Source organism: Ambystoma mexicanum, chromosome 6q (genome assembly GCF_040938575.1).
Source record: "Ambystoma mexicanum isolate Mex_15411 chromosome 6q, UKY_AmexF1_1, whole genome shotgun sequence".
Taxonomy (NCBI): Eukaryota; Metazoa; Chordata; class Amphibia; order Caudata; family Ambystomatidae; genus Ambystoma; species Ambystoma mexicanum.
Genome location: NC_090937.1, coordinates 1,451,335,555 through 1,451,349,392, shown reverse-complemented (window position 1 = coordinate 1,451,349,392; position 13,838 = coordinate 1,451,335,555). Strand labels below are relative to the sequence as shown.

The window sequence follows — 13,838 nt, the reverse complement described above, 5'->3', positions numbered from 1 at the left end:
GGTGAATTGAGTTGTATATGTGCGGCCCCCTTCAGGTATAAGATTGATTTGGAATCGAGATATACCCAACCAAGAGTTTCGCACTGTATTTACTGGTCTCCATAGAAAATAAAGCGTTGTAAACTTGGTCTTTGTGACATCTTCTGGAATTGTTAGTGAGGTGGGCACCACTTTACATATGTTTTGTCTGTTGGAAAGCACAACCCTTCTGTGGGTATGTTCTTCAGCATGTTGACCTTCTGTTTGGTTTCACTCTCCCCCATACGCCCATGATCTGTGTGCTGGGCCTGGCCCGGCTGCTATCTGAGTACCTGTGGGCATGCTTTTTTGCGTTTATAGAGCTCTTTTAGTGGCCAAACACAGCTTAACATTTTGGAAGAGCATTCTCAAAGCTGCTGTTGATGACTGGTTGCATGATTTATCCCTTTTATCCAACAGAGAGGTGTCCTTTCAGATTAAAAAGAAGCTAGACAAATAATTTGAGATTTGGTACACCTTTAATGAGCTGTATTCCCGACCCCTCAAAACCCCTGCCACCCTGTTTTTGGTTATTGCTTTTTTTTCTTTTCATTATGGGGCAAATGTACTGTTGATAGTATATTTCTAATGTGTTTCTATTTACTCACCTATTGTGCATGTTTCTGTGTTTGTATTAGTTGTAAAATCAATAAAAATTGTTTCCAAAAAGAAAGAAATGACAAAATTCAGCAGGTATTCATCTGAGCCAGAGCCCATATTGATCATTATCTAATCTGAATTAAGACAATGCTTCAAATGCACAATACATACTTGTTTTGTAAGAGTCTCAGCCACGTTGCTTCTGTTATTTTAAATCCCAAAATTATATTTGTCTTCGGTTCACATGCAAACCCAATGAATCAGGTGTCCTTTCCAAGCTATCCAATATACTGCTTGAAGGGTCTGCTTTTTTCTTAAAGTAATGCTGTTTTTCCTTATGGATTAACAAAGTGACCAAATCTTTTTGCTGTTTAATAAAACATATGTGCTTCTCACAAATTATACAGGGCTCGAAATTGAGGGTAGTTTGGAGCGATTTAGCGCCTGCTTCTAGAATAGTAGATCCTGGTTAGCTTGAAACCAACAGCTACCAGGAGCTACTTTGGGCTCCTAGGGCCAACTGCTGCCTTCCAAACATGTAAATGTGACATTAACTTGAGTATTTCAGAATGTTAATAAAGAGGAATTAGAACACATCTAATACACATTGAAACACAGTGGTTCATACAAAATAGATCAAAAGTTAAGAGCATCTCTGGTAGCTTCTGTTTCCCCTGCGGTAGCTCCTGCCTACTAGGTGATGCCCGACACCCAGGAGCTGGTTTTAGCCCCTGCTCATTGAATCTCAATTTTGAACCGGTACAGACATACTGCTTTTGCCTAATGTTTCAATGCAAAAAGAACATGAAAACTGCATTGTTTTATTATACATGACTAATGTTCTGCAATGTTTATTAATGGGCAAATACTCCCAACAAAAGACAGGGGACAAATGACACATGGGATCTAAAGAACTTTAAGGTACACCTATTTGAATTTGCTGAATCACTAGGTGGAAAGAACTTTGGATAAATGCTTAGAGTTGTATTCACATTTTAAGAGATGGTGTACAATATTCCGACTCTTGTCTGAAGTCCTGTAAATGGTGGCTTACTTGAACTGTTGCACATATAGATCCCTACAACACGAACACACAAGTTATTTCCTCTTTATTAATGTTTGAAATGGACAATTCTGAAGAGAAGGATTAGAGTTGGAAGTATTGTATATTGTTGATGTCTCAACGTGATGGATCTTTTATGCAAGTATATTTACAAATAATGGTCATCTATCCCTCAAGTTGTTTGGGTCTTTGTATTGTGAACATAGTTTATGCCAAAGTTATGTTTGTGTTTGATTATCATTGGAAACTTGAAAGCACTGTTTAGTGTTGAGACAACATATGCTATGAAGGTCACATGCAAATGACTCTGCTCTCTGGTCAATTTGCTGTGCATGTCCTGTGCTAGCCGTGCAGCACGTGCCTGCATTGTCTTGGAAATGTTTAAGGTTCTTTGCTTGTATACCTGTGGATTGCACTAAGCTTGTGCTTTTATCATTTATATTTAAAGGCAGTTGAGTCAATCCAGGCTGAAGATGAAAGTGCAAAACTTTGTAAGCGCAGGATTGAGCATTTAAAAGAGCACAGTAGCGACCAACCAGCAGCAGCAAATATGTGGAAGAAGAAACGCATGGACCGCATGATGGTAGAGCACCTCTTACGCTGTGGTTATTACAACACTGCTGTAAAGCTGGCCAGGCAAAGTGGCATTGAGGTAGGTCTGATAATCCTTGTCCGATCAGAATTATCAGTTTCATGTGTTTGTTAGCCAAGCAGTGGGATTTACATCCTGTGTATTTGTGTTGTCAGTTAAGGTCTTCTATATTTGTGTTGCCCACAAACCCTCCATTGTAAAACATCTTGTGATGTTTTGTGTTCCAGGCTTGGGTTTGTAAATTATTTATGAACTGCAAATTAATACTAGCTTCTGAAGGAGAATTGTAGCTTGGGTTAATGAAAACACTTCCTGTTAGATTCTAGTATTGTTGTACTTTGTTTCAGCTATTAAAATGCATGGATTCTCCAATATTAATATTTGTTACCAAATGGGCCTGTGTTCTCCTAGAGGTGTGGGCTAATTATATTTTGGGAGTGTAGTACTATATAAAGATATTGTATTGCATTTTACGCGCATGCAGCTGGGGTTTTGTTCAGGTCTATGTGATATATAAATTAACACATGCCGCATTTCGCCTTCTTTAACATGTACACTTCTGCTCTCTATCTGCCTTTTTTCTTAAGACTGGAGAAAAAGGCAGGGACCAGCTGTTATGTCTTCTGACTGTTAACATGTATTGTTTCTCTTGTATTCCTCTCATAAAAGACATCAAACTTTGCTTCAGACCTTGCAACATAGTCGCAAAAAAGGAGTAGAAATTGAGTGGAAAGAGGCAAACCTTTGAGTTGACTGTGGACACGAAGTAGGATTTTGTTCTTGACAGATATGGTCTAGGAAGCGAGATCCAAAGTCATGGCACCAGCACAGTGAGGAGACAAAGCTCTAAGGCAGTGTTTTGAAAAGCTCAGTGGTCAGGAGCATTGGTTTGGAGGTTCTGACAGACCTGGGTAGTTGATGAACATTGATGTAGGCTTTTGTGGTCTAGATCTCTGTGGGGAAGGAAGAGGAATTAAAGTTGGTGTTGCATGAATAGGAGCCAGACTTTGGTTGCTTTACTAGATGAGAAGTATGATGGGGGTATTGAGTTAGTTACGACTTTACTCTGGGAAAACGAAGTGCATCTAAGCTCAGTGTATGTACTTGGAGGCTCTTGCTACAAGCTGCGTTTCAATGAGTGGTGTTTCAGATGTATTAAAATATATGATGTGTTTTCTCTTTACTTGATTTGTTGCCAATGAGTGGACTTAAATGCCTAGTTTTAAATGCCGGTCCACTCAATTTGGAACATGAGGAAACGTTTTAAGATTGCACAAACATGTGCTTCAGAGCTATTTGAGGTGTTAATCATGGTTATTTACTATTAACTTGATTGTGTCTTACCCCCATGTTTATACTTGTTTAAAACCTGTTTAACCGAAATATTTATCTTATTAATCTCCTTTAGATTTCTTGATCAAGTAAATGGAAATAATTTTTTTCATGCTTCCACACCAAAAATTCAATATAAGTTACATTTCAGTAGAGGTGATAAAAACAAATTATTAATATGTGTTATATGCTTGTATGCATGTAGTACCATTCTACAATGACATCTAACTAAACTCTGTCAAAAACGCAACAAAAATGCTAGTCTTATTTTCTGACAAGCTAATTAATAACGGCATGCTTAAAATGCCACTTTGTTTTGAAATAACCTTAAAAACACTCGGAGTCAAGACCCTATTTCTTTCTTGACATTCAGTGAAAACAGTGTGGCATTCTTAGGGTAAAATAATGACTTGACACATATCTGTTGCAAACAATTGTGATATAATTATTAGGGTATTTATTGAGCGCAGACCTTGCTTTAGGAAGCAACAGAGCACTCGACAGTTATAGGGGCAAGATCCCAGTGATGGAAGCAGATAAGCAAGGGAATTAGGAGCTAACAACTGAGGAGGGTGGGCAATTTGGCAGCAAGGCATCTGCAACCAACGAGCAAGGAAACAGTGGAGAGCAGATCAACCAGTATTGGTTAGGGCGGGAGTGGGAGGGTGTGTGGACCTTGGAGTTGGGGAGGAGCCATTCCTTGAAGAGGAGGGATTTGATCTCGCCTGAACTGTAGAAGCAATGCAGTGAGTCTGAGGTTGACTGGGAAGAATTTCCAGACTGTAAACGGAAGAGTAAAATCTGTCTGTCCAAAACTAAGCTGCTCTGACCTTACCACTAATACTAATCAACTAAAGTCTAGGAGAAAGACTCCCATTGGGGTCTGCTTTCTCAGCAAACTTCTATCAATATAGAATCTTCAGATAGTTCTTGGCTATCTCCCGTAACAGTTGGTTAACTGCAAATTTTGGGCTTTTCAATGCCCCTTTGTTCATTTTCACTTGGCCTTTCAAGTCCCTCTGTACATATGCTCAGATACCTTGCGGTTCTTCACTCTGTCCCTCTAACATGAACTCGAAAGTCTCTCTCTCTGACACCCTACTTATGTCTTGAGGATTATAAACGGTCTCCTCCTTAGCACAGCTCGTAATCCTCTGATTTCTTGGCTTTTCAATGGGGCAAGCATGATGCACCCAGTGACGATTTTCACTCTTCCAGTTATTTGGTCACTCACTGGGACGAGTATGCTGAGCCCAGTAATGATTCTCACTCTTCAGCTCTACCCATTACTACCTTGTAGTGAGGCTGCGTCACCGGGTCAGCGTTGTCCTTCTTTGTTTCTCTTCCTCGTGTCAGGATGGCTCTTGCTCTTGGCTCACTTTCCTTTTTCAGCGCGCTACTAGGTGAGTGGTCACGGCTTTGGTTAGGGGTCTCTCCCTCACTGGTCCGGCCACCAATCCCTCCTGGGACAGGATTCAACTTTGCAGGCTCTCTCAAACTTGCTCCTCGAGTTCCTTCCAGCTCCTCTCCAGCCATCCTCTTGTGCCCCTCCTACGCTAGTCAGCTTGACAGACTTGCTAGTCTGCCCTTCGAACTGTGCCTATTCTGGCACCTCTTCTCAACAGCTCCTCCCCAGCTTGGGAAGCAGCCTTTCCCCGTGTTCACCAGCGTCCTTCACACAGCTTGTTAGAAACTCCTGAGTCTCTCTGCAATGTTCTCTCTCCTCCCACTTTTATGGTTGTCGCCTGGTGGTTTCCCCAGGCTTCCTAGAAGTCCTTCTGTTTCTTAGTCCCATTTATTGTGACTCCATTAGTTGTCTCAGTAGCAAGTTGGTACTTGTCTTCACATAAAACATCACAGTAGCAGATGTATAGGGATTCTTCCTATTTTCTCCCAACAGGGTTTACATTGTTGGTTTGCTGAGTGAGTTGGGGAAAAGAGTTGCTCATCAGAGCAGGATTCCTTGTCCTGTCGAGGTTCTGCATGCCTCTAGCTGCTAGCGGGGTGGGTTATCACCTAGCGGGGTGGGTCATCTTCCTAGCCCAAGAGACAGAATACCACGATTTCATCACAATATCCAAACACATTAAAAAAAATAGTAAATCTTATTTTAAAAGGCCAGATGCTATTCCCAGTCCCTGCTGCAGGACAGTACTGTACATAATGTGACGGGTCCTGTATTGGCACCCCTACTCTTCATTGTTTATGGAAACTTTAGGAGCATCCGGCTGATACCCCATAGATGGGTGGACAGAAAATTGTGACTTTTCTACACTTATGATTCAATTCTTCTGTCCAGATCTCTGATGTGTGCAGCTCCAATAAACATGTTTACATAGATTGCTTGAAGCAAAGGGCTAAAGATCAACACATTCAAGACCAAGAATCTCGTTTGCCATCTGCCCAAATATAATCAGCAAACAAACCTGTTTAGCTTGCTGGGTAAAGAGTTTGAGATGGTAGATTACTTTGATTATTTGGGCATTAGGCTAGATGCTTCCCTCTCATGGAAACCATTAGTCGAGAAGAGTTTGTCCTTGTTGGGCGATTGAGATAAAGCTATGCTAAGTCTCGAGTAAATTTGACGGCTGGTTAATATCCAGTGCCGTTGAAATGTACACAATGCAAGCAGTTTCGGAAGCGATGTATGGAGCGGAGGTCTGATGTTATATCGATGCAAACCAAATTCAAATAACAGAGCAAAATTGTTAAAAGGCTATTGTCATTGCAATACAGTGTCCTCACTATCGACTATGCTTGAACTTGGTTTGAGGGGCATCGCCTACAACATGAAAAATAAAGCCACTGTTCTACTGGGCGAAGATGTGGACTGATGAATTTTAAGATTATATGATCTAATGTGCTAGAATTTATAGGTGCACGTTATATAGGTTGCACATTTCAGATTAGTGGTCCCTCAATCCAGATCGTTTTTAACTAAGGCATTTTTGGGTAGATACTGAGACTTGCTGCATGGTGGCCAAGAGTATTTTGGCTACAGAATGTGTGCGCAAGAAGGGAACCGATTCAATTTAACAGTTTCTTGGGATGCTTGAAATAGTCTGTTCCTACTAATACTTGCCTGTTGGTTGGACATTTCTCTTCTAAATGGGATTATAACACTTATAAATATTGTTATTGGACAATGGATAAAACTGTCTCTCATTTTCTTTGTGCCCTCTATATAGAAATGTCAGGTTCTGTTATTAGGAATGTTGATAGTGCACTAGATCTCTGTAAGCAATTAGATGTCCCATTGAAAGAGTCGGTTGCTTTCCTATACGAGAAGTGCATGCAAAAGGAGAACTATATACATGATGGCAAACCTGTAACCTTTCCCCGGTTTATGCATAAGCAGATTCCTTTTCTACTTTTAAAATATGAACATCTTGCCTAGCTTTAATGTGACAGGCCTGTAGAAGTGTGGAGAATATATATGTAGTGTGGAAAGTTACTGACTGCTAATTCTTTGTTATATATATGATTATTGGGTTTTTCATAGGTAGACCATCACTCCTACAAGGATTATATCTAACTAGGATTGTTTCAGAACATTACCGGTGTGCTGACATTTGGTAGCTGTCGCGCACTGCACACTGCACTAGTTGTCATCGGATGGGCCTTGTATGAATTTACCCCACATGTTATATTAATAATTGTATTTGTTTGATGGATGTCTTTTAAAAATTTCGTCATGTATTTGTACTTATTGGAGAATGGTTTATATCTTGTGCTTTGTGTAATTAAACAGTTTGTTAGATATTTGTTTGCAAGTTTTATGACTAGTGTCGAAATAAACTATTTAACAACAACATAATGTGACATATGGAGTAGGGCTAAGCCTTGCACATGGAGTAGGGCTAAGCCTTGCACATGGGTATTGTGGTTTCCGTATATTGCCACACCATAAGAGAGGGAAAGAGAAATGCATTTTATTTTACTGTAGGCATATCCCTAATGGGGTGGATGGCATAAATAACTGTGGCAGTGGGCTTTCAGGTCATCTTAGACCAGCAAAGGGTGCACTGCATGTTGGCCAATAGTGCAAATATTGATGACCAGTACTGTTCGTTTTTGTAAATGCCCTAACATAAGTATCCTCAAACATACTTTTTGTATTTGAAAGACTTGGTTGACCAACGTGAGTAGAAGCTGTGCACGTGCTTGGGAGTAGATCTACTTCAGGATATGTATGCCTGTCCTATTTACTATTTTATTAGAGCTATCAAATTTAAGTAGTTGGTGGTTGTTTTTCCAACTAATTGTTACCTCCGATGCTAGAATATTGAGCTTGGAAGCACCCATTCATTGGTGCAGCGTATGCCTTTCCTTGTGCTTGTGGATTACCAGAGCCTCTGTAGTTGTGGGTCCCAGCTGCCGCCTCTATTGTCCCTGCTCTTGTTCCCTTGCCAGCATACTTACACTTCTGTCCCCCACACCCCCACCCCGAAAGCCCTGATTGTTCAATTTCTGTGGACGGTGCTGGGTGCCCCGTAGGGTCTGACGACCAAGAATGAGATTGCTGGTCAGTCTCGTTTGGTACATGGTGCTTTCTTCCAATACTGAGTGCACAGAGTGGAACAGTGAGGGGGCGGTGAAGGTGGTGCAGATTTGAAGAGTTCTGGTATGACAAGTAATGTGTGCAAGAATAGTGCGCAGACTATTTCTAACAACCCCACAGGTTTTGCTTCCTGTCACCTCCATTGTGGTGTTCCTCAAGAGGCTTCTTATGCCCCTTGCCCCCTTTATTTAACTTTTATTCACCTCCTGGCAGCTTTGTTGGTGTAGTTTTTTTGCTTTCTTCACCTATGCTAATGAGACCCAGCTCCCCGTGTTGACTCCTCTCCTTAGGTCCCCGCCCTCTCCCGATCATAAAAAGTCCCACTGTAAAGTTTGATGATACTCTTTATCTTCTCACATTACATGCTCTCCTCTTCTTACCATCACTACTTCTGCTTGCTTCTTCATATCTTATGTTTCGTGGGGATTGGGTCCTCCGACGTATTCCATATCTATGACAGGTAATCACCACAGCTCGGCTGCTTCGGAAACTTTTTTTTGGCTCCTGCGTCGATGCGCAGTCGTCGAGGACCTCGTCCGACGTCATCCGATGTGATAAGTAGGACGCACGACGCCCGTAGCCTCAGTTCCGTTTTTTCCGCGAACGTGTTGCTTCGTGAATCTCGGTTAAAGCCTCGACTCTTTGGAGTTCTGTTCTTCGAACCTGTTTGTTTTTGTGAGAATCTCCTTCATGTGAAGATGTCTTCTACTTCGTCTTCGACCCCGCGTCCGGGCTTCAAGAAGTGCGGGGAGTGTGGGTCCAAGATGTCGGTGACGGACTCGCACGACGCCTGCCTCTGGTGCCTCGGGGAGGCCCACGACACGGATGACTGTATCGACTGCCAGTTGCTCACGTCCAAAGCCTTACGTGAACATAAGAAGAAGTTGTCGGTAGGTCGGGTGTCCAAGCCCCAGAAGTCAGTCTGCGGGGCTTTCGACGGATGATTCGAGAGGAGACTCTCCGCGTCATCATCGGAAGTCTCGTGGGTCTCCTTCTAGGAGTCGGTCTTGCCACTCCTCGGCCTCTTTGAGGCATTCTCGGAAGCGCCGACAGCAGTCGTCTTCCAGGTCCTCTTCTGAGGACTCTGCCCGGCATGTCGCTTACCCCACCAGCCGTGCGACGCCAGAGGAATGGGATTCCTTCGGGAAGAAAATGCTGGCGATTCTCGAGTCGCAGGGTACTAAGCCGTCCGCACCCCCGAGTGGGGTCGGTCGTGAGAGGTCGAGAGACACCGCTCGCAAGAGTGGTCGGCATGAGTCACGGGAGAGGTCCCGTTCGGACAAGGGGACTCTTTCTCGACCTACCCATTCCAGGTCCCGGTCCTCGACACGTTCGAGACCGTGTGCACCTTTGATGTCTTCGGGGAAGACATCGATGTCTGAGGCGTCGAGGGCGTCGACTGGCTCTCTCGAGGCTCCGGCTCCAAGGAAGTCGTCGAAGCTGTCGACGCTCAGGTCGTCGAAGGACACGCTCTGAGCTCTGGCTTCGAGGACTGTGTCGACGCCGTCGATGCTGGCGGCGCTGCATCTGACGTCAACGCCGATTTACTCGACGTCGACGCCAATCCTCTCGGCGCCAATGCCTGTTCTCTCGGCGCCGATTCACTCGATGCCCTCGACGTCTTTCGAGGCCGGGGTGTCGGAGGTACCCCGTGGCACGGGGGAGCCCCCTAGGAAGGCTCTGGTTAAGAGCAAGCACTCTCGGGTGCCTTCTTTTCACCACCTGGAATATATTTCGGAGGTGGATGAGGATTCTGATGGCCTGGCCAGATGAAATTGTCTCGGGCCATAGTCAGTTTGACGATTTGAGGCAGTCACTGCATGATGCCAGTGGACTGGACACCTCTCCGGAGGTGGAGTTTTGTAGGCCTGAGCCTGGCTCTCATGCCGATTCCTCGTACCGGCGCCTTATGGCTAGGGTTTCCGAGTACTTGGGTTGGTCTGCTGCCCCAGGGGAGTTTGTGCAGGATGATGTCACGGACATCCTTGATGTTGGTCCCCCAACTGACCCGGTACTGCCGTTTCATATGGCTCTACAGAGAAGGGTGGCAGCGGCTTGGACTGCTCCGGAGAGTCTACCGGCGGTGGGCAGGCCCTTGTCGCGAAAATACCGTCCAGCCAGTAGCAACCCCTGCTACTTGACCAGGTACCCCACTCCGGAGAGTTTGGTGGTGCAGACGGCCACGGCCCCGGCAAAGCAGGCATCGTACCCTACCATCCCTCCTGATGGGGACGACAAACGTTTTGATGGCTGGGCGAAGAAAGTGTTTTCTTCTGGTGGTATGGCACTTCAGGCAGCCAACTCCATTTGTGCCTTGTCTCGTTTCGCACACACTCTGTGGAACTGTGTTGCGTTAGCGGCTGAACATATTCCCGAAGGGGACGAACGGGATGGTTTCCTTGCTATGGTCCAGGATGGTAAGGATGCCATGTGTGAGTCGTTCAGTCGGGTTTGGACATGGCTGAATGCGTCAGCAGGTCCATGGCGGCGAGCACCGTGATACGCAGGTTTGCGTGGTTGCGGAAGTCGGGGTTTGCTGCTGATGTGCAGTCCCGGCTCCTCAACATGCCCTTTGACGGTGAACACCTTTTTGGCAGCAAGGCTGACGAGAGCCTTGAGAGGTTGCAGACCTCAAAAGCTGCAGCGAAGTCGTTGGGCGCTGCAGTTCACCAAGGTCCGCCTTTTCGTCCTAGGGGACAGCAATGGAGGGGTGGTTCCTTTCGCTATTACTCGTCCTTCAGTAAAGCGAGAGGAGCTGGCAGTCAAAGAGGCCAACGCAGTGGTACCAGAGGTGGACGACAGGGTACCTGTGGTGCCAAGGCCGCTCGGGCAGTTGCCTCTTTGCCCTCAGGTAACGCCGCAGCCGCTCCCACTTAGTCATGAGGCCATGTCCCATGGTTCGCTGGTTGGGGGAAGGCTGGCACAGCATCTTGTAGAGTGGCGTGCCATTACTTCAGATGTGTGGGTTCTGGAGATCATAACCCACAGCTACTGTCTTCCTTTTCAGCACAGGCCTCGCGACAATCCACCGGGGAACCTCTCTTTGCAGAGGCCGGATCCGCTCCTTGCGCAGGAAATTCAAGCCCTGCTGGAGAAAGGCGCCATAGAACTGGTGCCTGTAGCGCAAAGGAACAAGGGATGGCATTCCCCTTATTTTTTGATTTCGAAGAAAGACGGGGGATTGAGACCCATCATGGACTTGCGCGGTTTGAACAAACTCCTCAGGTAGGACAAGTTCAAGATGGTTCTCCAGCATGGGGTCTGGCATGGATTCACATGCTCATGAATATTCCCCGTCGTCAGGCTGGGAATCCTCGGTAAAGAAAAAACCAGTATCAGTTTCGTTTCTGATCTGTCTTTCGTAGTAATAACCAATCACTGGTCTCTGCGTCATACTGACCACAGCCAATGACTGCCCTCTACCTAAGCACCGCCTCTGGCAGCCATCTTCAGATTTTTACCGCACGTTCATGTGTTGGGATCCTCGTGCTATTGCTCTCGAGCGTTAGTGCTATTTTTCGCGCTTTTTCACAAAAAACTTCGATTCTTTCGGTCAAAAGAGCCTCAAGCTCCACCGATCCTACATCCGATCAACGGGGACCCGTGTCGGATTCGTCTGTGCCCCTCAAGGGTGAAGATTTCGTCGAGCTACACTTCGGAGGACTCCAGAAGCTTCTCAGGCCCGGTCTCGGAGATGGCCCAGGAGAAGGGAAGCTCGACGCCCGGAAAGCTGTTCAGGGTCTGCCCTGGATGTCAGCTGCAGAACGTCTTTAAGGAGGACGAACACTCTTTCTGCCTTTACTGCCTTCATGAGGACAAGACGCACGTGGAGAAGGACTGTGCGTTTTGCGGCAACATGTCGGAACGGACCATGAAGGACCGCCATCAACGTCTCGCCAACTGGCTGGAGGGTAAGAGCCCGTCTGGCGAGAAGAAGAAGAAATCCGAGCGGTCTTCTAAGACCTTTGAGGGCGCCCCGGCGACGGGGGCCCAACATAAGGCCAAGCACCGCGAGTCCGCTGGCACCGGGAGCGCCGAACGGTCGGGCTCTACGGGCGCCAGGCAGGGCGCACCCTCCCCGGCACCATCAACCACGAGCCAACGCTCTGGGTCGGGTAAGAGGAAGGCCGAGCACCCGGCGAAGCTCCTGGAGAGGCCCCGGTCGAGCTCTAAGGCAGAGGAGGAGCGTGGATAAGGCGGTGAGCGCACCTAAGGTGGTGAAGGCCTTGATCCATCCGACCAAGCCCTCTATCGAAACGGTCGCGGCGGCCCTGGCTCAGCCTGTGGAGGCTGCACCAGTGGTGGCGACCTCAGGGCCCAGAATCTCCCTGCCTCCTCGGAGGGAGTCTTCTTTTGTGCCCATCGATAGGACCCCCGTGAAACCCTCCGTGGGGACGAAGAAGGGGGGGGCAGGGCGTCGTCGTAGATTCGGCCTCAACCTCAGAAGAGGAGCTGATCGAGGTCTTAAGCCACGGCCTAGGCGTGGAAGAAGGCCAGCCCGTCGGAATGGACCCCGACGCAGGTGATGACGACGACATCGTCGAGGATACCGACGGGGCCCCTGTTCGCCCGTCGGATTCCCCTCTGCCAGCGCCGCAAGACAACTCGGCGGCCATTTTGTTGGCCATACAGTCCTTATGCTCCGAGATAAGGACGAGGCTACCGTTACCGACGGAGGAACCTCTCCCGTCGGGGGATGCAGAACCGGGACCTTCTGGTGTTCCCCCTACCAAGAAAAGAAGGATCCATCCACCACCTCCTTTTCAACCGTCGCGCCCCGTCCAGCCCTCCTCCCCGTCCACCCGAGGGGATGATACGGGGACTGACACGGCAGCGACGGGTACGGACGACGAGGCATACGACGAGGATATTCCGTCGTCGCCTCCCACCAGGGCTTCTCCGCCCGACGAGATCGGATCTTTCCACTCCATGATCTCCAGGGCTTCCGAGCTTTTCCAACTCTGCCCTGAGGAGAAGAAAAAGGAAGGCTTCCTTTATCAGCGGCGCGAGGCCAAGAGGAAGACGGTCCTCGCAGTGCCTCTGTTGGACGACATTTGGGATGAGGGCCTTTCCCTCCTCAAGAACCCTTCCACGACGCCAGCTAGAAGAGACCGGTACGAGAAAAAGTACCGGGTCCCGGACACGGCCCCCCTATGCCTCCGGGCGCAGATTCCGTCGTCTCCGCGGCAGCCAGGAAGAAAGCGGGGGGGGTGCGGCCTCCACATCGACTTCCCCGCCGGACGGCGAGGGAAAGAAATTGGATGCTATGGGACGTAGAGTCATCTCGTCGGCAGCGACGACGATTAAAGCGGCCAACGCCTTGGCTATCGTGGCCCGCTACGACAGGGAGCTCTGGTACAAGATAGCTCCCCTGCTGGATTTTCTGCCGGACGACAAGAGGGCGGAGGCCCTGGAGATCCTGCAGGAAGGTGAGGTGGCCTCGGACCACGCCATCACCGTGGCGACGGACATCGCCGACACTGGGTTCCGCCAGCTGGGCAACGGCGTTTGCCTTCGACGTCGTGGATGGCTCAAAGCTACGGACTTCCGGCAGGACGTCCAGACCAGAGTCCTGGACATGCCCACGACGGGAACAACCTGTTTGGGAAGACAGTGGACGATTCCCTTCAGGCCATCAAGGCGGATACTGAGACGGCCCGGGCCCTTGGAGT

The 13,838-nt window shown here is 47.6% G+C and overlaps 1 protein-coding gene across 4 annotated transcripts in view; it reads left to right on the top strand.

Moving 5' to 3' along the window:
* MAEA (macrophage erythroblast attacher, E3 ubiquitin ligase) overlaps positions 1–13,838 on the top strand; it is a 1,045,966-nt gene that overhangs the window by 266,715 nt on the left and 765,413 nt on the right. For all 4 annotated transcript variants that reach the window (XM_069632159.1, XM_069632160.1, XM_069632158.1 and 1 more), the window contains exon 3: positions 2,130–2,333. In XM_069632159.1, the coding sequence (XP_069488260.1) occupies positions 2,130–2,333 (204 nt within the window). The remainder of the gene's footprint in view (positions 1–2,129; positions 2,334–13,838) is intronic.